We start from the raw sequence: 25,268 nt of genomic DNA on the forward strand, positions 1-25,268 counted from the left end.
AATATTAAAAATAATAATAATAATAATAACAATAAAATAATAATAATATAACATTAACAATAATAGTAAATAAAATAAAAATAATAATATCTAGTAATAATAATATATAAATAATAATAATAATAGTAATAATAATAAAAATAATAATAATAAGATAATAATAATAATTGCCGCATTTAGGAGAAGAACTCTAATCATCTTGGCAAGTAAAAAAAAAGAATGAGCTCCTTCCTTACACCATAATTGATCTCTCATTTGATCTCCACCCTTGGACACTCCTAAGTTCTGTTTTTAGGGTATAGCTAAGGTTCAAACCTACCCTAACTCAATTAGCAAACATTTGCAAAACCATTCAACCAATTCATATTTCATCACCATAATGTCATATACAAGACTTGAACCCAAGTCCTTTCATATAATCAAATACCCTCAACCACTTGAGGTAGTATTATTCCTTGTCTTCTCTCTCCACATTATTTAACTAAGAGATTCCCGCCCTCGCATTTATTAAATAAATAAATATTTATTTATTTATTTTTCCCAGGTCTTACATTCCCCCCAACTTATAAAATTTTCGTCCTCAAAAATTGCACTTACCTGGAGACAACTATGGCTAGGTTAGTCTCGCGAGATCCTCCTTTTCCCACATCTTCTCGTGCGTAGCTTTATCCCAAAAACCTTCACTGTCTAGATCTCATTCCCCCTCACTTCCATGACCTGAGAATACAATATTTTCACTAACCTTACATCCAAAGTCATATCTTCTTTAGTCTGAACCTCATCATGATATGAACATCATCCCCCTCTAGTGCATGTGTGGGACTTGCAATGCATTTCCTTATCTGTGACACATAAAACACTTGGTCCAAGTTCGCCTGGTATGGTGGTCTGACAATCCCCTATGCAACTGAATCGATCCTCTGGTTAATTTTATAATGCCGATGAATTATGAGTCAACTTTCTGGGTTAATCATTCTTCCAATGCTTGTAGTTGGAGTAACCCTAAGAATCACCTGCTCTACTGCCTCAACTTCCAACGACCATGTCTTCCTATTTGCGTACCACTTATGTCTCTGTGTTGCATGCATCCAATTAGGAACTATTGGCACCAGCTCTACTTTATATACTAGTGCAATGAAGAACTTCACCACTCCAAGGTGAAATTCTAGTACCCACCTTAAAACACATCTAGAACCCTTCCACCATTGAGATCCTATGCTAAGATGTACTACCAATTTGACTTATTAACTTTGATGCACAAGCATGCGTTGATACCTTTTCTTAATCTAACCTTTGAACTCAACTCCTCTTGCACAACTCGTGGTATTAGTCCCAAGAACTTGTTCCAGAAGATCCCTTGGTCTAATATGTTGCTTTTAAACTCTGATGTAGCCTTCTGCCCACTGAACCACCACCTAATATTCCTCTCACTGATTCTCAACCTTCTGCATAATCGCCTCTTCGAGCAAAAGATTATCTCAAGGGCCCTACCCAACCCTTGTAAAGCAAGTAGGTCAGATTTGACCTTGAATCTACATTCCTCTGTCCCTACAGATAGCAAACACACCCCACAGAAGCGCAAGCCTAACAAGAAAAGTATAGGAAACAAACTCAAACTATACTTTCCTCCCTTATACCAAAACATTTAGTATTAAGAAAGGAAATTATCTTTGATATAGTCATGAGTGTGCACCCTCATCACTCCACAAAGACAATTTCTATTCTTAATGCTTCAAGTTTCATTCCCATTCCCTCCAAAAAAACAAGCCTATGAGATTCACCTTGAACCTGCAGCCTACTATTTAGATGGAACATCCAACACAACCTAAATTGGTTGAAAACTGCCCAAATGCTGGTGTCAAGACTATAAACTCGCAACCCAACACGTACTATTAGTCAACAAAACACAATAGCCTCGCTCAAGGTGACTCAGCATCTAATCAAACACAGAGTTTCGCAACCGAAACATGACAAGCTCACTCTCCAAGGCCCAAAAGTCTTTTGAAAACCTGACTCTGATACCAAATGTAACATCCAAACCGGATATTACGGATTTAAATAATTAAAATAGGGATATAAGTATAAAATCACATTTATGATAATTCCTTTTCCCAAAACGCGAGAAAGTTAAAACTTTATTTCAACGCGCCAATTATAACTAAAATTCACAACTTTCAATTATTACAATTATAAACTATTTATAAAACCATTACAAAAATAGTCCATAAAGCTTCTATGAAGAAAAATATTAAAAGCTCCCACAGCTAGCCCCCACTCCGACTCTAGGCATCCACATGCTCACCTGCATCAACATATGCTCCCATGTAACAAGTTACATGATCATCACCACACACACAGAGATAGGATGAGCTCATTTAAATCAACCAACAAAATATGACAATAAATACAAAATATCAAGATTATACCCCGTGTTATTATTTCCCATTTTTCCTCAGTTCCTCAACTTTCAACCCTTAATATAGATGTCTATTATTTCTACACCCTTTGGGTGAGGTCAATGATCGATCTTTGCTGCACGAGTGTCTACTCGCCCCTCCGACTACAAGTCACCACTTGATAGTCCACACGTGGAAATAACTTTACCACAGCCTCTCACCGCGACACCAAGTGGAGTTCCCCAAAACGAACAAAAGTCCATAGTTGCTCCCAGACTACCAAAACTCTATCAAATGCACTGAAGAGGGCAATCATCCGAAACCTCGCCGTACGAACCACGATCTCGTACACTCCACTGGACTTCCTAAACCACCAGGCTACAACCTAGAGTGGCCACGTGTTACCCCAATACAAGATACACTCGTAACTCGGCCCCCAGCCAAAGCATCGCATCATGAACATCACCTAAAGCTGTGTAGAAATCCTTCCTAGCGCACCAACTCTGCACCAAAAGCGCATGGCGCGCCTCTCACGTCGCTAGTTGGAGCCTGGTTCCAGACAATATACAAAAGCAGGAATAAAACATAACCATTACCCCAAAAAATCGCATAGACAATAAAACAATAATAATCATAACAATAAAACTAAAAACAACAACAATAATAATAATAATAATAAAACAAAACAATAAAAATAAAAATAATGAAAACAATAATAAAATGAAATAAAATAAAATAATAATACTAATAAGTTAAAACAATAATAGCAAAATAATAATAATATTAACAAAATAAAGCAATAATAATAAAAACAATGATAATGATAATAAAATCATAAAAAAATAAAAAATATATAATAATAACAATAATAATAAAATAATAGTAAAATAAAATAAAATAAAAATAAAAATAATAGGAATAATAATAATAATAATAATAAAATATTAATAATAATTGTAAAATAAAATAATAAAAATAATAATAATAATAATAATAATAATAATAACTAATAATAATAATGTATAAATAATAATAATATAAATAATTATAATAATAAATAATTATAATAATAATAGTAAAAATTATAATAAAAATAATAATAAAAAAATAATAATAATAATAAAATTTTAAATAAAATCAAAAATTGATATTAATAACAATAATAATAAAATAATAGTAAAATAAAATAAAATAATAATAATAATAATAAAATTAATAATAATAATAATAATAATAGTAAAGATAATAAATTTTAAAAAAATAATAATAAAATATTTATAATAGTTGTAAAGTAAAATAATAATAATAATAATAATAATAGTAATAATAATAAGAATAACTAATAATAATTATATATAAATAATAATAATAATAAAATAACAATTATAATAAATATAATAGTAAAAATAATAATAATAATAATTTAACATTAACAATAATAGTAAATAAAATAATAATAATAATAGTAATAATAATAATAAATAATAATAATAATAATAATAATAATAACTAGTAATAATAATAAATAATAATAATAATAGTAATAATAATAATAATAAGATAATAATAATAATAATTGCCGCATTTAGGAGAAAAACTCTAAACATCTCGACAAGTAAAAAAAAGAAGAATCGGTATAATCATATAGTGATGGAGTCACATAGAGTACTCACTACAACGGAAATCACAAGCATACACATACTCTCTCGAAAATCGCATACAACAAACATTAAGAGGTTAAACGATAAAAGAATTTGGTTCAGGAGAAGACTTTCATGCATCAATATACAATGCAATTGCATAGAATATCATTAAAACAAAAAATTGCAGCTCCCCTAACTTGGAATTCTGGCTCCAAAAGTACTCTTAGAATCCTTCCTTACACCATAATTGATCTCTCATTTGATCTTCACCCTTGGGCACTCCTTCCAGCCTTCTAACACTCTCCTAAGTTCTGTTTTTAAGGTTCTAAAACTCCTTTTTGGTAGCCACACGAAAATGCCTTCCCAAGAGCACCACTAGTGTAACAGATTATTCCATGCCTCTTTGTATTCTATTATGGCTACTAGGGTTTATAGGTTTTCCAAAACATTGCAGAACCAAAAAATAAAAAATAAAATGCAAATAAGTCAAGACTAAATTGTGCTAGCCAAGGTGTGCTTATACATTAAGTCACGAGATCTTATCCCCACACAAAACAAATTAAATAATTTATTAACACCATAATGTCATATACAAGACATGAACCCAAGTCCTTTCATATAATCAAGTACCCTTAACCACTTAAGCTAGTATTATTCCTTGTCTTCTCTTTCCACATTATTTAACTTAGAGATTCCCGCCCTCGCATTTATTAAATAAATAATTATTTATTTATTTATTTTTCCCGGGTCTTACACCATCAGATTTTGTAGTTGTACCTCTTGTTGTTTACCTGGTGTGATTCCAGGTCTATGAGTGTTATTCTTGCATGGTTATAGTGTAGATTTTTGTGAGTAAAAAATCTTGGTGTTTTTCTTTGTGCAAAAGTGTAATCTTGGTGTGTGATTTGTAAAACTTTTGAATATAGTGGAAACTAGGCTCAGGTTGTCCTAGTAAATTGGATGTAGCTCTTTGATTGAGTGAATCAATATATAAACATTTGTGTCACTATCTTCCCTTCATCTCTTTCACATCAGACACATATTAAAGCATAATAAAAAAATATCATTAATATCTTCTTTGGGAATATTTATAATAATCAGGGACGAAAAAACATAGCATAAAAAAGAACATGGATGCGTTTTTGTTAGATTTGAAACATTAAACCTCGAGGGAATCTTGCAGTGTGCATTACAGAGTCTCTTCAATTCCATAGATAAAGAACAATGTTTCCATAAACATCGTTATGAAGATACTACATTAGTGTGCATTGAAGAGTCTCTTGAATTTCATAGATAAAGACCAACATTCCCATAAACATCGTTATGCAAATACAAAATTCCATAGACAAATACAACTTACATAAAGTAAAAAGCCCGACAACATTCGACGACGTGCAACTTCACAAAAATAAGTCCAACCTAGAAAAAGGGATCAAGAAAATTGAGAAGAGGAAAAAGAAACGTGAGGTGTGGATAGAAATAGAAACTTGTTCACCCTCTTCTACAACCAACTCCAAACCCAATTATAGTCTCACTTAGGGTTTGTACCGCAGCGTGGATGGAAGTAGAAACTTGTTCACTCACCCTCTTCTACAACCAACTCCAAACCCAATTGTAGTCTCACTTAGGGTTTGTACCGCAACATGGATGGAAGTAGAAACTTGTTCACTCACCCTCTTCTGCAACCAACTCCCAACCTAAGCACAGTCTCACTTAGGGTTTCTACTACAACCGCAACATCAAGACGCGTAGAGGCAAAAAAAAAGGAGAAATAGATCAAAAAGTAACTTAAGATAAGGATAAAATTGTAATTTCATTTTTTAACGGGTAATGGGTACCCCGCGGGTACAAATAGCATGATACCTGCACCCGACCCATTTATAAATGGGTATTGAAGATGTGAGGGAAGTAGAAACTCCATACATGTATAATAATGTAGAAACACGTTCTTGTCAGCATCAAAAGTTCTATCCAAAGAAAACCTTGATTTTCCACATATCCAGAAATAGTTTCACAAATACCATTTCAGTTCTGGACACAATGTTTTGATTCTCCAAATTTGGGTTGTTGATGTCAGCCATAAGTACTTAAGATTGTTGTAAAATTTGACAAATTCACGAATAACATAGCGCTTCTTGAAGTGTGTGTGTGTGTGTGTTATCTTTTTAGCTCATCCCATTTGTTTGTGTTTGGCGATGATCGTGTACGCGGTACACGTGAGTAGATGAGATTGCAGGTGGAGCTGGTGAGGCTTAGGCTCGGAGTGTGGGCTAGCTTGGGAGTTTTTATGATTTGTGTTTTCAAAAATAAATTGTAAACTATGGATATTTATTTTGTTTTGTGTTTTATAAATTATGGAATATTGGACTATTATTAGTTTTTAATAAAGTTTTAAATTTCCCGCGCTTTATGGAAAATGAAGTATTATTAATTGCGATGTAATTTTGTTTTATCTATTTTATTTTAATTTGAACCAGTAATATCCTGACGAGATGTTACAACGCAAGCCTCCCAAGATACAATAGGAACTTCTCAAATTCTGATGATGTTAGAAATCAGCAAGATTATCTCTTAAAAGAGTAAATATACCCAGGATATTATAAAAAGAAATATAAGAGAGAGAAAAGAATGAGAGTAAAAGGAAATGAGAGTGTGTAGCGTATCTTTGAAGGTGAGCATAAACCTCTATTTATAGATGTAGGAGATGGATCAAAACCCATAGCCCAAGGAAAAAATCTGCAATAAATCCAAAATGCCCACTTTGACTTATGGAGAGCATTTCGCACCTTTCGGCTAAAGTTGAGCAACGTTTTGCAACAACCTTTGGCAGCAACGTTCTACAACAACCTTTGGTAGTAATGTCTACCAAGATAGGAAACAACCAAAATGGTGCAGCCCACATCTCGTGGAGATCTTGCATGTCGCAAGGAGTAACAACACATCCCATCAGATGTGGTTCAATTGTAGAGGAAAAGCCCTTTAACAATACATAACACCTTATTCAACAACAGAAAGTTGGGAAAGGGGACACGGTTAAGTTTTGGGATGATATATGGATTTCATAGCAACCTTTAAGAGTCATATTCCCAAGATTTTATGCCAATTCCATAAACAAATATAGGACAATAGTGGAATTTGGAAGATGGAATGGGATATGAAGTGAAGGAGAAGATGGTTTAAATTGGAAGTAACTAAGTTAGATAGACTAAAGGGTGAAATGACATGGGTGGCTCTTTCTAAGGATACAGAAGACATATTTAAATGGAAAGATTCAAGTACAGACAATTATACTGTTAAATCTACCTATAATAAGTTGATGGGTATGAATGAAAGGGAACAAAATGAGGCGTTTAAGAAATTTTGGAAGACTAAAGCCCTCTCATTTGCCCAATACTTTGCTTGGAAAGTTCTTCTCAATAAAGTGGCAACTTTGAATAATTTGGGTAGGAGAGATATGCTAATGGCACAAATCAATGTGTTATGTGTGGCATTATTGAGGAAAGTATTAGTCATTTGTTCTTTACTTCTAAAATAACGTGGAGTTTTTGGAATCAATACCATAGATGGGTTGGAAATACTAGGGTCAGCCACAAAGATCCATAAAAACACTTTTGATAGTTTTACCTTATGGAATTAAATAGTAAACAAAATAGTATTTGAGGTGTGTTATTTCAAGATTGTTCAAGCTACATGATGGAACTCAAGAGTGCTTTATTAGATCACTCCATCCAACTAGTGTTGTTCATGTGTGTTTATGTTGCATATTACTAGTTTTAGCATATCTTTTAGCTTGTCTTTCTTTACTTTAAGGATAAAAGGTGTTGTTGGTTTTGTTTTTAAAACTCAACAAATTATGGACCATGTGTTCTAAAAAGAATTAAGAAAACTCCAAATAGGGTAAATTGTGATTTTTAGTTATTACATCTACTTAAACCCAATTCCTACATATTATTTTTGTTATTTGCATATATATTACAAAAATATTTACTTCTTATAAAAGATAGGAAAGTTGAAATATATCTGAAACATCAATCTTTATTTGATCTCCCAATTTAAGAAAACTTTGACTATGTAAATCTATAATACTTTAAGTTAATAATTTCTTTTTAACAACACACACGCACACGTATGCACCCACACAAACATCGACCGACACAGACAAGCACCCACACAGACATTCACTCACACACATGCATGCACCCGCACGCACCCTCACCTACACCTACACCTACACCCACACTATCAATTTACAACTATTAATAACATATGTTGTTATGGAATTCTTTAAAAAATGCGGACATAGGTTCGATGACATTTATTTTTTTTGCTAGTGTGTTATAGTATATTTAATCGAACATACTATGATGGAAGTATAATTATGCTAAATATTATTGAAATCATAGGATTACTATGGTAAATTAATTAAACTTATAGAAAAGAAAATAAATGGATTTAATTATTATTTTTTAAGAGAGATATGTGTCATATGTTAATCATAATATTAAATTTGTATTTATAGTTTTTTAAACCTAAAATTTTTTGGACCATGTGTTCAAAAAAGAAGTAAGGAGACTCTTTAAAAGGTAAATTACGATTTTTATTTATGAAATCTTCTTAAACCTAATTGCTACATATTATTTTTGCTATTTGTTTATACATTAACAAAAACATTTACTTCTTATAAATGATAGAGAAGTTGAAACACATCCTACACCAATCTTTATTTGATTTACAAATTTAAGAAAACTTTGATGATGTAAATCTATGATACTTTCAGTTAATACTTTCATTTTAACAACATGCACACATGCACGCACACACATATGGGTAATTGATGGTTATCTGATTAATAACAACCCTAACACAAAAATGTATTGGTAATTGAATTGTTGTCATGTGTTACGAGTATGAATTGTCAAAATAACTATCTTAATTACAAATTATTCCTTTTAAGTCTGTAGGTGTAGTCCAAAGTAATATAAAATCAAATTGGCCTACAAGAAGGAATATTTGTGTAGGTGTTGCTAGAGGCCTTACGTTCCTTCATGAAGAGGTTTGGCCACATATTATCCATAGAGACATAAAAGCAAGCAATGACTACTTGACAAAGATGTGCAACCAAAAATTTCAGATTTTGGGATTGCAAAGCTTATTCTACCAAATTTGGCTCATATCAGCACACATGTTGCTGGAATAATGTAAGCTCACCATTTTGTCTTCAATTAGATCATATTGTGAAATTTCATATTTTTGGAATTTTCAGGTCGATTAGCATTTTTCTCCATTTTGCTATTATTCATTCTTCTGATTTTGTTTTGTAGTGGTTATCTTGCACCTGGATTTGCAATCCGAAATCAAGTGACAAGGAAATCAAATGTTTATAGCTTTGGATTTCTATTATTAAATATTATTAGTGGAGACCTGACTCGAATAGATTTTTACCTGTTGAAAAAAATATCTTCTCACAAGGGTAAGTAGTAACGACCTTCCTTTACTAAAATATTGATAATGCATGAACACACGCGCGCACACACACACACACACACACACACACATATATATATATATATATATATATATATATATATATATATATTAACAAAAATATTAACTTCATTATATTTATTTATCCTCGTAATTTAGGAAAACTTTAATGATGTTAATTGTAACATTATGGTCAAATATTACAAATTTAAATAATAAAATAAAAAAATATGATTAAAACCTCATTTATTATAACTTTATTTCCCATAAACACGGGAAAATTTAAAACATTTATTACATAAGAAAAGGTCCAAAATCCACAATTTATAAAACTCGAATACCATATCAAAGTCTGCAACATACAAGTTTACAATATTATTCCAAAACCATAAATAATAAAATTCGGATAAAGTTTTTCCCATGTTATCTCCGCTCCGTCTCTATGCCTCACCAGGACCACCTACAACATCATCTACTCTCGTGTAACGCATACATGGTCATCATCAAACACAAGTAGATAGGATAAGCTAACATTTAAACATATATATACATAAAGTTCAAATATATGCACACACACATCAATGGAACTCTTATCCTGTGATCCTATACAACATGGCCACCACCATGTCATCCATGCTCTAAGTTTTTAGATGAATACCTCAAGATGTCTTGTTGTCACACCTACAAGCCACAACTTGTAGAACACGTGCAGGAAACTTGCTACGGACCATACTCCGTAACGCCAAGTAAAGTTCCCAAGACTACCAAACTCATCAGCGAAATACCAAGGAGGGCAATCTTTTTGGACCCATCTATATGAGCCACAACTCGCACACTCACACCAGCAACACTTGCCAATCCGAGCCTCAACTCAAGGATTCCTCATGTTCATCCGCCATCCCGAGCCACAACTCAAGGAATGCCATATGTTTAATCCCTATCTCGAGCCACAACTCAAGGGATACTGTTCTGAGCCACAACTCAAAGAACACTCTAGCAAGTATACCTTTAAGGTATCATCAAAGCCTTGTAGACCACGCATATCCAAAGCAAACAAGTATTATGCCCCTACATTATCACTTAGCGATGCTCCTAAGCCGTTAGGCAAAAGCTAGTTCCAGACCGCTTGGCAGAAGCCTCTTGCCGCAAGGCACCAAGTGCCCTAAAGCTTCTGACATTGCAAACATCGCCTGATAGGACCACCCTCACCGCCAGGTGCCACGTGTTCTAGTGGCCCACTGTGTTTGTAGCTATCGCCTGACAATTTAGACCTTATCGCTAGGCGCTACACCAATAACATGATTTTACTGGTTTTTGCACTCTACAGAACCAAGTTTCCCACTCTCCAATTCATCACAACTTAACCTTAGCCACAAACAGGTACTCTTCCAATCACCCTGACTCATATTGCACCTCAACAACCCTTATACCAAATTATGTATAATTATCGTACCATTACACTTTGGATCCATACTTATCTTTGGACTCTATCATAAGCTAGGAATACCGTAGAATCTACAATTTCGGTAACATAGATCACATACCCCATCACCTTTCCACTGATTAGGCTTTGCCATACTATTTTTGCCATAGCGTCCTTTTGAATCATTTATAAGTCACTTATCTCCTACTGGATAACCTACAGCCAATTCCTTACCTTAGGAAGAAAGAAGGAGCTAGTGGATTATGTTAAGATTGGTTGAGAAATAAAGTGTGAGGGAGAGTATCTCACCCACAAAATTATAAAAATAGAAAAAGGAAAAAATTGTTGATGAAAGAGTGTTGAAATAAAATAAAAAAGAACAACAAAGGATAAAAGAAAAAAAAAGGTTGTTTGAAACTGTGCTCCATTATTCATTCTACATTACTATTTCAAAAGCCCAAAAATCCTAAAATTTTTCCTACCTTTGCCTTGGCTCCATTATAACTTGTGAAAAGTCCTCATGATCTCTGAATGCATGTTTTCTGAAAGTTGTGAATATTAGAGTCTTGTTAAGTATTATGAGTGTTTAGTTGCATGAGTATTTTGAGTGAATACACAAGTCAAAACACTTAGTGTTCTCTTTCATATTTGATTTGCTTGCTAAATTCAAAAGATTAACTCATGTGTGAAAAAAATAGAATTTTTTCGATTGTATGTGCATGACAACTTGATTTTTAGAAGATTGATTTTTTTAGTGATGTTCATTCTTCTATCTAGTGAAGATATGGAATAAAATACCACAATATAAAGTTTTGGAATTGTTCAATTTTGCCCAGGAGATCAAAATGATAAGTGCGAGTATGTGATGAGTTCAAATTTTTTCCCCATTTAATATTTAAATTTGAGAGATTTAATTGAATTTCGGTTCTTAAAAGATTGATTTAATTAGGATTTGTGATTATTGGATTTATTGAGTATGTAAGTTAAAAATGGCATAAAATGTGATTTTAGTTTCATAAAATATTATTGGATATTCTAACAGTTGTTAATGCAACTAAAGTTTAATTTTGATCATTAAAAGTGTGGATTTGAAATATTCAAAGTTACAAATTAAGTCCATAAATTAGTAAATTCTGGAAAGAAAAAGTTCAGGAGCTAAATGCACCCCCAGTTTTTATTTTACACACTCCTCTTACAAGTGGACCACCTAAAAGCCTGTTATGCATCACTAGTTTCTACTAAGTTGTACTCCTCCTACCACTTAAACCCAACTCAACCAGATCATGCGATTTGGCAATCCTCCATTAATTAATTTGTCCAACCACATGTTGACACATATCATGATTCAACAACTCAAAATTCAGCCAACCAAATGTTGCCACATCATCATCTTCTTCCATCTCACACATGAAACCCTACCTACCGCACCTGCAAAGTTGCACCACCGCACCATCGCCGGCAGCTAATGCACCATCCACGCTCATGTTGCCAAAGCCTCACCGTCAACCACCACACCACCTCATCGTTCAACCTCACGCTCCAAATCGAAGCAGAACCAACAAAATGCGAGCTCTATTCTCGCAACCAACGTCCCTGCACTTTGAGGTTCTGCCATCGTTTCGTCACAGTTGCAAAACATATCTCCATCTTTTTCCTCGCGACGTCAACCATAGATGCCACCCTAGCAACAGAAAAGATAAAGTCCAAGTCCAATCAAGGCCTACATAAAAAGACCCAAGGGAGCAGAAGAAGACACTTAACAACCCTCTGGTTTTGGCAACTACCATCCATCCACCACATCTCTCATTCTTCCATCCCTTTTATTTTTCTCTCATTCATCATTTATTATGAATTTCATCCGATCCATGGAGGGCTAAGCTTTTAAGGGGTATTCCACTATAATTTCTTAATTAGATTCTGAGGTTAGATGAATTAATGTATTTGTTCTTTTGATTATTGTTGTGTTTTTTATTTATCTATGTCCTTTGTTTCTTAATTGAATAGAAAATAATGATTTTAAATCTACATGCATGCTAATCATATGAGTTAAATGGTTTTTAAATTCAATTAAGACTTTACTTTGATTTTATTTAGAAACTTTCAAATGATTAAATAAGTTTTCACCAATAATTGAGACTTTACTTTGATTAAAGGTAATCATTTTAAATAAAATTAGTCAAGACTTTACTTTCATTAATTAAGTTTTCCATTTGGTGACGAAACAAAGGATATACATGATTAGGCATAGTAAGATTTAATTGAAACTGTACTTTGATTGAATTTATTGTGGATAATCTAAAAATACTCACTTTTAATTGAGATTGTACTTTTGATTAAAAGTGAGAATGCCAACAAATGAATTGAGACTTTACATTGATTGATTTGTAAATCAACAACAATAATTAATGGGTTAAGTATGTTTTTAGTCCCTGAACTTTGGTCCAAAATTGAAATTCGTCCCTGGTCGAAACTTTGATAAATTTTGGTCCCTAAACTTTATAAATGAATGAATATAGTCCTTTTAACCCAATTTTGTTAACTCTTTTTTAAGTTTCGAACGCATTTCTCAGTAAATATTGGAGTTGTTTACGCCGTTTGACACATTCTCGACTCAATATTTACTAAGAAATGCGTTCGAAACATAAAAAAAGGTTAACAAAATTAGGTTAAAAGAACTATATTCATTCATTTTTAAAGTTTAGGGACCAAAATTTATCAAAGTTTTGACCAAGGACGAATTCTAATTTTGAATCAAAGTCCAGGGACTAAAAACATACTTAACCCATAATTAATTGAACAATAATCTTTAGATAACTGATGAAGAATCCTATTTTGAAAAAGTAGTGAAATTGACCTATTTACTAGTACTATGTTTACAATCTTTTATTTGTGTGACATTCCTTCCTTTTGCATATCAAAACCCCATATTTTCATAGTTACTAGTTTTAATTGCATTAGGCTAGATTTCTTATAAATAAAAACAATTAAACAATTAAACTAATACTTTGCAACACTGTGAACAAACATGAATACATATGCATATGCTATTAATGTATGCGCTACACCACAACAAATAGAGTACAAGTTATTTGCATCTCATGGGTCCTTTCCAAGCCTCAAAGCAATATATATAAAATCACAATTTGGAAACCAAAAGTTGTACAACCAGGTAAGGACCCATAAGCATAATATAAATAACAATACTCGAGGTACATTAATTATGTTCATTATTACAACATTTATTGTCATTTGACGCACTTGAGTGTCAGAGTGTCTCTTCTAAGCACAACCCTTGTTTCATCTTCGAGAGGACAATATCTGAGGAGTTATCGACTTGTGAGAGTTGGAAGGTTAAAGTATGAGAAGATAACAACTCATAGAGATCTTTGCAAAGTATAGTTGGTTCCACATACAATAACAATTGTAAATATGTATTTTAATTGATGTTTGTGGTGTAGTTTATTGTTGATCTTGGATTATCTAACCTTTTTCTTATAATTTTCGTTACCCCATCTCTCGATTGTTACACTATTTTAAATCTTCCTTGGAATTCCTTGTTTACAAATTTTGCTGAATATTTTTTTTTTTGCATTTAGGTCGTACTTTGGGTGACAAAAGGACCTTGTCGAATTTTACTTAGATGTATTTAAATAGATAATTTTAAAATGTAGGTGAATGGAGGTAGTCTGTTACTTACATGTATTTATTTAATTTTTTTTATAATAATTATATTTTGTCTATTTTTCGTGAAATGTACTTTTTATCATGATTTAGTGTAGTTCCACATATTTTGTATTATTTTGTTTAATTTATTTATAATAGACTTTTGTATAATAACAAATGATGGATAGACTTTAAAGTGTCAACATAATTAAAATATCAAAATTTATAATAATGTATAACATAACCTTATTGGAATACATAAGATAAAATTGAATGATACATAATATTATATATATATATATATATATATATATATATATATATATATATTATAAAAAATTGATAATACATAAAATAACTATATATTTTTATTGCTTTTATAAATTTAATTTCATACCTAAAACCAATTATATCTTTCAATTATGTATAATACAAATAATTATTGAAGAGTTAAATAATTAATTTATAACATTAACTTAAATAAGTAATTTAAATTATAAATTTATTTTTTTATCGTCAAATAAATTTGTTATTATTATTATTCAAAATTTAAAATATGATTATTTTTAAATTACAAAAATTAATTACATAAAGATAATAATATGTTTCAAAAATAATATATTAATTAGAAAAAAATAGTTGCAACATAAACACAAACAAATACAATTTTGAATTATTGAATTTGTTTAAAAAGTTAAATTATTTATTATATAAAAATATTGAATTATTTATTATAATTATTATATAATCATTTTTCGCATAAATTATTATTTTTTATTTTCGAGGCATGAATTTATGATAAAAATTATTCTTAAAAAGATATTTAATGGTAATTTAAACATACATATAGTTTTTTGATTATTTATTTTTTGTAATTATTATTATTTTAATTTAAAATGTAATATAAAAAATTATTTAATTTTATAATTGTTTTTTATTATTAAATATTAAATATTGTTTTAAAAATACCGTGCATTGCACGGATAAAAGTACTAATATATATTACAAAAACGTTATAACTCAAAAATAAAATATCGAATTGGTTTGATATATATCATAAATTCATAATTCATAAATAAATTAAACGAAACGAAATTGTATAACCAGAAAACGGAATATCTAATTAGGGTTCCGAGGGTGAGAACCCTGGATTGCTCGAAGTGTTGAGCTACGTTCCTCTCTGTGTCTTTAGGGTTTCGAGTGGTCTTGTTCTCTCTAGAAGCAGGTATATTCAAAATCTTCGGTTTGACACATTCACCTTATTTGTCACTCCTTCTGCATCGGGGTGCACTGGTAGCGTTTTCGAGATTTTGATTTATCAATCTATTCTTTAGTTGCCGTTAAAGTATGACTTTATTTGATGGAGATGCACTTTTGTTATAATTTTTTAAATATCTATTTTAATTGATGTTTGCGGTGCAGTTGATGGTTGATCTTGCATTATGTAACCTTTTTCTTACAATTTTCATTACCCCCCTCCCTAGATTGTTACACTGTAAACTTTCTCGGAATTTCTTGTTTCCAAATTTTGCTGAATAATTTTTGTGCGTTTAGGTCGCACTTTGCGTGACAGAAGGTCCTTGTCGAATTTGAAAACAGTTTCAATTGGGCTGTAATAATATTTCGTTGTGATAAGTAATAGATTTGTGAGTGGGTTTGTGGAGGTGTAATGTTTATTGCTTTAATTTAACATTCTTCTTTCGAAAAGGATAATCAGGGAGGGATTAGAGACTAGCAACCGGATGTATATTTTGCACTGGTTATTTATGTATTCAATTAAAATCTTGTTTTGCTTTCAGGTGTTTTTGTGATATTTTGGGAAATGGGTGAGACTGGAAAACGATATCATTCGCAGAGAGACCATGATGGGGACAGGAAAAATCAAAAGAGACGTGTGAATGACAGAGACGACAGGGGTAATGATGAATTGATTGTTTATAGGATACTCTGCCCTGATGAAGTTATTGGGAGTGTTATTGGGAAGAACGGGAAAGTGATAAATTCAATTAGGCAAGAAACCAGAGCAAAAGTCAAGGTTGTTGATCCATTTCCTGGTGCCAAGGACCGGGTTATAACGATCTACTGCTATGTTAAGGAGAAGGAAGAAGTTGAAATTAACGATGAGTTCACATGTAAAGAACCATTATGTGCTGCTCAAGATGCTCTTCTCAAGGTTCATGTTGCCATTGTCAATTCCATTGCAACTCTTGGAGATTCTGAGAAGAAACGGAAGGATCGAGATGAATGTCAAATTCTTGTTCCATCAAGCCAGTCTGCAAGTATCATTGGTAAGGCTGGGGCTACCATTAAAAAGCTGAGAAGTAAAACACGAGCAAATATCAAGGTTACTGCCAAGGATACAACAGATCCAGCACACTCATGTGCTATGGATTTTGATAATTTTCTCTCGGTTAGTATTTTCAATATTAAGAAACTTACCTTTGAATGCTAGTATGGTTCATAAAATCATTTCACTGAGTTCACAAAATGCTTTATTTCACGAATAATGTAATGGTTGGGCTTATAATTCGTTTTACAGCTTATCTTTCAAACTTGTGAACATTTTAACATGATCATGTTTCTGATTGTGTTAACTAATTATGCATTTTGGTTTTCTCATACTACTCTTGATATGTCATATGTAGTGTGCAATTTTATTTGAATGTCTGCCACTTGTAACATTATATGACAACCATTTTTCATGGTGGTCTAATAGCAAGACTAGTGAAAGCAAGACTAGTGACAAGACAACTGTGTCAATAATCACTTGATAACACATTGGCAACACTTTTGGTTTGAAGTGTTTTTGCTTGGTTACTAGATTCCATCTTCTTCTTCATAGAATATATTGTTTTCTTGTTGTTGAAAAATGTCCTCTTTGTCTAACAGAGGTGAATGAATGATCTATGACTCTTAGGACTGTGATCTGTGAGTAAATTTGAAAAGAATTGAAACCCCAAACAGTTGTATTAGACAGAGAAGATTAAAGTTTGCATCTCTTTTTTGCTCGTAAAATCTTCTACTCTTTTGACAGTCTGCGTAGTTATTGTCATAATTATAGAAATAAAGAGTTGATCCTATATAATAAAAAATATTGTTATAATTATGGAAATAAGGTGGTGGTCCTATATAATCAAGAATATCTAGATTATATTATGTATTATTAGAAACTTTTTATTTATTCCTGTATCATATCTTTGTTATTATAGTATATCAGGTCTTCTCTACTTGTTATACTGATTCCTTTATTTAATATAAATAAAGCACTTGTGCTGTATCAGAAACACACGACTTTAGCTCAATGTTTCTTTCTTCACTAGAGTTTAACATGGTATTTGGAGAGCCTTTTTCAAAACTGTTTCGGTGCGGTAGATCCCCAGTCTTGGTGGAATTTTTTTATGCAAACCTTTCTCCCAAGCTTGCTTTCACTGTTTCAGTGTCTTAGTTTTTTTCATCCTGCTTTCCAAAAATGTCTTCCAACACTAACCTCCAGAACAAATTCTCCCATCTTTTCTAACCGTATTATTAGTACGGAAAACCTTTATATCAAGGACCTTTTTCTTAAGGTATATGCTCTATTCATTAGCAATGTGGAAACTAATGAAAAAGAAAGTTTCCTGTAATTTAAGAGTTATCTAATCTTATTTAAAAAGAAGGTTTCCTGTAATATGCCGTTAATCACTACCATTAGAGAACTTCTTCATATCCATAATCTGCTATGTATTAATGTATGGTGTAAATTCAATATTACTTTTGGTAGCTAATGGATTCCATGGGCACAGGCGGCCATCACAAGCCAACTGTAACTGTATATATAGTTGTGGAATGAATAACTAATGTGATGCTGGACTTGATTTTACCAAATAATTGTACATCAAATTAAATGATCATATCATTTTGAAAGGAAAGTTAGAAAAATCGGTAATTTCTGTATGTTTTATGATATTTTTATCATATTTTTACCCTTGACTTTTCTTTTTCATTCGACAAGACAAGTTCTTTTGCATTAAACTTATACCTTATTATTGTTGGTTTCTCTGAATAGATTTCTGGTGAATCAGAAGCAGTTAAAAGAGCACTATTTGCAGTTTCCTCTATTATGTACAAATTTGGTCCCAAGGAGGACATCTCTCTTGACACAACAGTACCAGAAGCCCCACCTAGTATTCTTATTCCCTCTGATGTTCCAATTTATCCTCCTGGTGGACTATATCCTCCTTCAGACCCTATTGTCACACCTAGAGCAGTGCCTCCAATTATAGGTGCAACTAATGTTCAAGATCTGCAAGGTTATGCTGATGCTGGCAATACGTGGCCTCTATACTCTTCTGCCCTTCCAGTTGTTTCTGGCTCTGGTGCTTCCCAGTCTGAGGAGTTAATAGTTAGAATTTTGTGCCCTTCTGACAAGATTGGGCGTGTCATTGGGAAGGGAGGTAGTACAATTAAAAGTATGAGGCAGGCCAGCGGTGCTCATATTGAGGTTGATGATTCCAAGGCTAATTATGACGAGTGTTTAATCATTATAACTACAACAGAGGTACACTGTCTTGCCTTGTTACATTTGTTCCTGTAATGTTTCCAGTAATTGTTGGTGTTACATTTGACAGAGTTCATAATGTATATAATAAAAAATGTTCAGTAAAAGTGTGGGTTTGATTAACTTATATATTTTGATTCTGGAAATATTAATCAAAATGCTAAAGTGCTTTGTACTGAAAACCTTTTTCTGAGTGTAAAATAATCAAAGGTATGCATGTTGCTCTTCAACCAGAAAACATTGACATGTACTATTTAAGTAGTTTTTATTCACACACACACACACACACACATATGCAAGATATGCAAGATTAAAAAGTGGAAAAATTCATTTAAACTTATACTCACTTTTCAATAACTTGAGTGATTTGTTTTCTATCTCTGCCTATATGTTTTGTATCATTTATATATCAAGTTTATCTAAAATCTGCCTTGGTTAAGTTGCTATGTACTGTGAAGTTTATTTTTGTGGACACAAGCCCTATTATAATATTCATCGAGTAATACATTTCATGAAAACAATTTTTTTTCCACTGTTGAAGGAAATCTTTTGTAGTATGTCAACACTTACACTATTTAACAGTATTTTCAAAAGAAACTAGAATGGAGTGGAAACAGAAGTAACTTCTTAAAAAGTAATTGGCAGAGCAAGATTTTACATGTTATTCTGTTAACGAAAATATGTAATTTCACCTTGTCATCATATGTGAATAGTTTTGAGCATTCTTTGAAGTGGCAATCAATCAAGTATACAGTTTCTGATACGAAAACAGAAACAGGATCCTTCTGATATTTAGTTTGAGAAAGAATATTAGTAGGACACTCAAGAAAGATAAGAAGGTAAGGGTTGGTTGTCACGGGTCTTGATAAGATTAAAATTCGGGGTCTAATAATTCTCAACTGCATAAAGCTCTTACAGAAAGAAAACTTAATTTTCATTCAAAATTTATGTATATCTCTTCATTGATTATAAGTGCGCATTTTTGTAGGCTAAATTTATGTCCAGTACCAATTAATATACTCCTTGTCTTGTAATTTTCGGTCAAATAATGCTTGTCGGAATTTAATTTCAAAACACCATAAAAATTACGTAGAAAAATTCAAAATTATATTTTATTGGTCCCCTCTAGATCACATGTCTGTTTGGTTTCATGCTCTGAAGTTTCCATCTAGGCTTATATGGTCAATGTACAGCCAGTTAAGATGTACAAGTAAATAATCTAGGTATTCTGATTTTTGTTTGAACAAAATATCTTCACGTTGTTGAATTTCAATAAAACTCTAGGGAAGAGAGAGAAACATTGAATTGAAAACGTGAGTTTATAAGAAAGCACGGGTACTTTAATTATATTGAGAAAAAGGAAACGATACAAGAAATAGAAGATATTTGATATCCTCAAATAACAAATATATGATATGGAAATCAATAAAAATAAGGTCCTAATATTACATATAGAATCTAGATATTCCTGATTATATGGATCAATTCCTTATTTCCGTGATTATAACAATATCCCAGATTATATAGGATCTGCGTCTTATTTCTGTAATCGTAGCAGTATGTGTTCCCATATTTTCTTATATTCTCATATATAAATTCTTACATTGACTATATATATAAATTCTTATATTATTATTATTATAAAGTGGAAAATGATCATGCGGATATGTATTTTGTAGTCGCCAAGTGATCTAAAGTCAATGGCTGTTGAAGCTGTTCTGCTGATGCAAGGGAAAATAAATGATGAAGATGATACCACTGTTTCAATGCGGCTTCTAGTTCCATCCAAGGTGATAGGTTGTATTATAGGTAAAAGTGGCTCAATCATAAATGAAATTCGGAAGAGAACTAGGGCTGATGTTCGAATCTCTAAAGGTGATAAGCCAAAATGTGCTGATGTGAATGACGAACTTGTTGAGGTTTGACTTTTTCACTTGTTTTAAAAGTATATTTATTAGGAAATATTTGGCATGAAAACTTTTTATGGGTGTGTCTATACAAGTGTTCAATCGTGGTTTGAACTAGATTCTTTTTAAATTTCCTCAGCCTCACCTCTTTTCTAGTTTGAATGGATGTTCAAACATTGAAACATGATACACTATGAGATGTATGATTCTTTAACAACAAAAAATCATTGGAGAGAAAAAGAAGAAGCATAATTGAAAAGTAAATGGCTACTGACTAATGCAGCATATTTTTTATCTTCTTAAACTCAATAATAACATTGATAGGACTTTTTTCATATTTAACCCTTCAATGTTTTTTGGAGATTTAGGTGGGTGGCTCAGTTGATTGTGTAAGAGATGCACTGATCCAGATTATATTAAGACTCAGAGATGATGTGTTGAGAGAAAGGGATACTAGCCATAATCCTTCTATAGGTATAGGTGCCGAATCCTTGTACTCAGGTAGTGCAGGTTTTTCATTGCCATCTGTGCTTCCTTCAGTCCCTCCTGTTGCTGCTCCATTGGTTTATGATCAGAGGGCTGAAAGTGGAGCTGGCCTGGGCATGCTTTCTTCAAGCAGCCTTTATGGATATGGATCTTTGTCGGTATGCTACATTTTTTTACCATATTGTTATAATATATTGTGATCATTTTTGCAGGAATATAATGATTTAGTTTTAGTTTCTCTTTTTGTAAAATACATAATGTTAATAAAAAGCTTTCAGTCTTTCTTTTCTTTTATTTTTTTTGTTACGTATTCATTCCAGTTTGTTTCAAAATGTGTCTAATACTTTTTCTTTGGTTTAATTATATGCAATAGATGGGAGAAAATGGCTATGGCTCTATATCCTCGTATACCAACAAGCTATATGGAGGGTTAGTATACATTTATATAACAATTATGCAAATACTTGCTAACTTATTTAGTAAATCTGGGTCTGTAGAGTACAGAAACTTTTCCATTGCAATGTCAATGCAACTCCCACTCACTGAAATCATGGTTTGTGAATGAGATTCTGTTAGACACTCCCTAACTTGATATTTGTCTAGCATATTAATTTGAGGATAATGTTGTATTTGTACCCCTCTAAAAGTTTAATTGTGGGTTTGGACCTAATCAATATGCACTTAACCTCCTATTTTTATTTTCTCAACTATTCTAAATTGGTTGAACTTATGTTTTTGTGCTGTTATTATGCCCAGTTTACCTCCCCCGTCAACTTTGGATATGTTGATTCCAGCCAATGCTGTTGGTAAAGTGCTGGGCAAAGGAGGGGCAAATATAGCCAATATCAGGAAGGTAGGTTCACACTTCTCAATTTATTATATTTTTTGTTATTCCTGGGGTAATTAATTTTTTATTTGAAATTTATCATAAAATCAATTTGCGCATTGGTTCTTGCTACCGTGTCACTCTTGTTGTGCTTTCCAGTTGTGATGTAATGAAACAAATTATTGTTCTTAAAAATTCCACATCATGTTGGAGTGAGTAAAGTGATTCAATTGGAAGAGATATCCAATAAGTAAGATGATTCTGAGTCATTTTTGCCGAATATTTGGTTGTTGAGTGATCCATGTAACCAACTCACCCTATATGATAGGGCTAGGTTTTATTATTAATTTTTATGTCATCTTGAATTGTTTTGGCGAGGACTGTTTTTATTTATTGCTCACTTGCATTGGTTCTATGTACTTCAATTATTTGTTGGAAGTAAGAGACATCCAAATAATTTGTGGTGAAACTAATTAGCAAAACAAATAGGTCAAGGGGTTCACCAGTCATGGATCAGCAATGTTTCAGTTTTTCACATTGGCTACCATATGTAATTTTGTCAGATGATTCAACTTAATTTATGAGATATTTTCTTTTGCTTATGATAATTTATCAATGAGTATACAAAAAAAAAGTTGTATATATACTTGTTTTGTTTGATGTCAATGACTAGACTAGTTGGCATAACCAAAGTATATTCAACTCGGTTTGTGATTAAAACTAATACAAATTTTGCTTCATTTGTATAATACTTTTTTTTTGCCCCAGATTTCGGGAGCAACAGTTGAGATATCAGACTCCAAATATGGCCGTGGTGATCGGATTGCTCTTATATCTGGCACACCTGAACAAAAGCGTGCTGCTGAAAACTTGATCCAGGCATTTATAATGGCAACCTGAATTATTGAAGTTCTTTCTTGGGGTATTGAAGGTGAAAAGTTTATTTCTTGAAGTATCTCCTTGTTCCTGTCCTTAGTTCTGTTAGGTTGGTCCTGGAGAGACAATGTTCTCTAGGGTTGTTCAGCTTGACTCCTGCTTCTCCCACAACAGTGGCTAACAAGTTCGTGCTTGAGGATCCATTGCTGGTTTTTGTATGTAGGAATTATAGTTCCTTTCCTTTTGTTTCCTCTTAATCTGCTCTCATCTGGGTTTTATCGTAGAATCTAGGATCACTCTGTCCTTTCATGATGTTTGTCTTGGACTAGTGTGGAGTCATCGCTATCTCCATAAATTATTCAGTGGAACCATAAAGCGGTGTTTATTATGTTTCTGATGGCTCACCATCTTGTGCTCCTTTCTTGCTGAAAATATCTTCCCTATTGATGCAAAATGAGATGCTGAGTCTCTAGCTATCTGTGCTTTCTTGTATCCTTGGTTACCCAAGTAATTTATCCAGAAGGGGGGAAGTTGCCTCATGAACTCAAATGATTTCGGAAAAGCCTAGACCACTTTCTTTCCCCTAATTCTATTTCCGTATCTTGTAATTCTGTCATGCATGAGGACATTTACAGCTAGATATAACCGTCTTGCATCATCTCAAACATGATTCATTATAATTGTACAGAACTGATAGAAGCCTAATTTTTTGTGGTTTAAAAAATCATTAAGACAAGATAAATGCAAAGTAGAAAGATAGGGCTTGCTCCTTCTTGACATAAAGAATCCATAAGACATCAAAGAGAATGAAAAGCATCGTGAGCTTGAGATGGTTGAATTGTCTCCTGAAACTGTCTTGATCCTACAGTCTTCACTGAATGTGAAAGATTTCTTGCAATATTCTTTTGCTTGTGTAGCACTATTCATACATATTATCTGAAAATCCTCTGGATTTTATTTCGACATTTGTACATTCTGTTCGTTTTTAATCTGTCTTGTGATGGATGCCACACAAGAAAATATTTACTAAAGGTTGTCCCCAGTGATATTTGATCCCTGCACTGGAGGCAAAGTTTGCTCACATAGAGTTCAGTTTGTCAGTTGTGCCACATCTAATAGTTGCTGCCTGTCAGATTTTAATCTAGCAAACCATCTTATCCAATATGATGCTGAGTTGTTTCGTTCAATCTAAATTCTACCAGGGGTAAGGGGTGGCTCATGAATTTAACTTGATTAATCTCTTTGACTTATTTGTTTTCCTGTTTACAGCATATAATATTTAGTATTCCAATTCAATTTGATTTTTTAGTTAAGGTGGGTAAAATTCTGCTAAAGAATTTGTGATTTCATCCAACCCAATTAAAATTTAAATTTGTGGACAAAGATTGGGTCTGTTATGTCTAAATTATGGTATGCAACAAGATTGGGTAATATATTTCAGAAACATATCTCTTATTTCATCCGTGCTGTGCCATCTTGTGTTGACCTTTGACTCGTCCAGATTACTTGTCGCCACATTTCAACATCAGCTGCCCAAAATACGACGAACCTCATTCTAGTATCTGCAATTAACTATGTCAAACCTTTGCGTTTCCTCTAAATTTGAAACTCTTGCCATAATTGTGTTCGTTAATATTTTCAATCGGTAAAAGGATATACTACACATGTGGATTAATTCTTCCGTTTTTCTAGCTAGCTGTATTTCCAAAACTGTCTAGCTGTAATTTTCCTAACAGTAAGACCTCATTCTTGATCCTGTATGAACACTGTCCATTCTTTTTCTGCACAAGCTTTGAACTATTCCCGCTAGTATTCTTATTAGTAAAGATGTCCGGTTTATGTCTTGGAGGTGTAGTATGATCATATGATTTATTGGGGGCCAGTACGTTGTGGAAGGTAATATTAGTAATCTACTTGTTAATTGTGTTGAATTATACTTGTTAATTATGATTACTTTGTTTATGAAGCTGTTCATATAGTGCACATTCTTGTGTGTAGTTGGATTAGTTGAATTTACCCCACTCACT

General features: G+C 32.4%; 1 protein-coding gene across 1 annotated transcript; it reads left to right on the forward strand.

Moving 5' to 3' along the window:
• The first annotated feature begins 15,684 nt into the window (after positions 1-15,684).
• On the forward strand, positions 15,685-23,633 carry LOC114176025 (RNA-binding KH domain-containing protein). The gene is made up of 8 exons (XM_028060919.2): positions 15,685-15,834; positions 16,409-17,019; positions 18,655-19,146; positions 20,826-21,065; positions 21,422-21,697; positions 21,913-21,968; positions 22,296-22,392; positions 23,134-23,633. Exons 2-8 carry the CDS (start codon positions 16,432-16,434, stop codon positions 23,263-23,265), a joined length of 1,881 nt encoding a protein of 626 aa, XP_027916720.2. The 5' UTR covers positions 15,685-15,834; positions 16,409-16,431; the 3' UTR covers positions 23,266-23,633.
• The last annotated feature ends 1,635 nt before the right edge of the window (positions 23,634-25,268 follow it).

The sequence above is a fragment of the Vigna unguiculata genome, chromosome 3 (assembly GCF_037176805.1).
Source record: "Vigna unguiculata cultivar grain cowpea cultivar isolate G323 ecotype 2 chromosome 3, ASM3717680v1, whole genome shotgun sequence".
NCBI lineage: Eukaryota > Viridiplantae > Streptophyta > Magnoliopsida > Fabales > Fabaceae > Vigna > Vigna unguiculata.

Excerpts from the sequence above, each read along its gene's own strand:
- LOC114176025 (XM_028060919.2), top strand. The coding sequence starts at position 16,432 with ATGGGTGAGACTGGAAAACGATATCATTCGCAGAGAGACCATGATGGG. Across the intron at positions 21,066-21,421 it reads TGAATGACGAACTTGTTGAG|GTGGGTGGCTCAGTTGATTG; the intron begins GTTTGACTTTTT and ends TTGGAGATTTAG. Across the intron at positions 22,393-23,133 it reads ATATAGCCAATATCAGGAAG|ATTTCGGGAGCAACAGTTGA; the intron begins GTAGGTTCACAC and ends TTTTTGCCCCAG.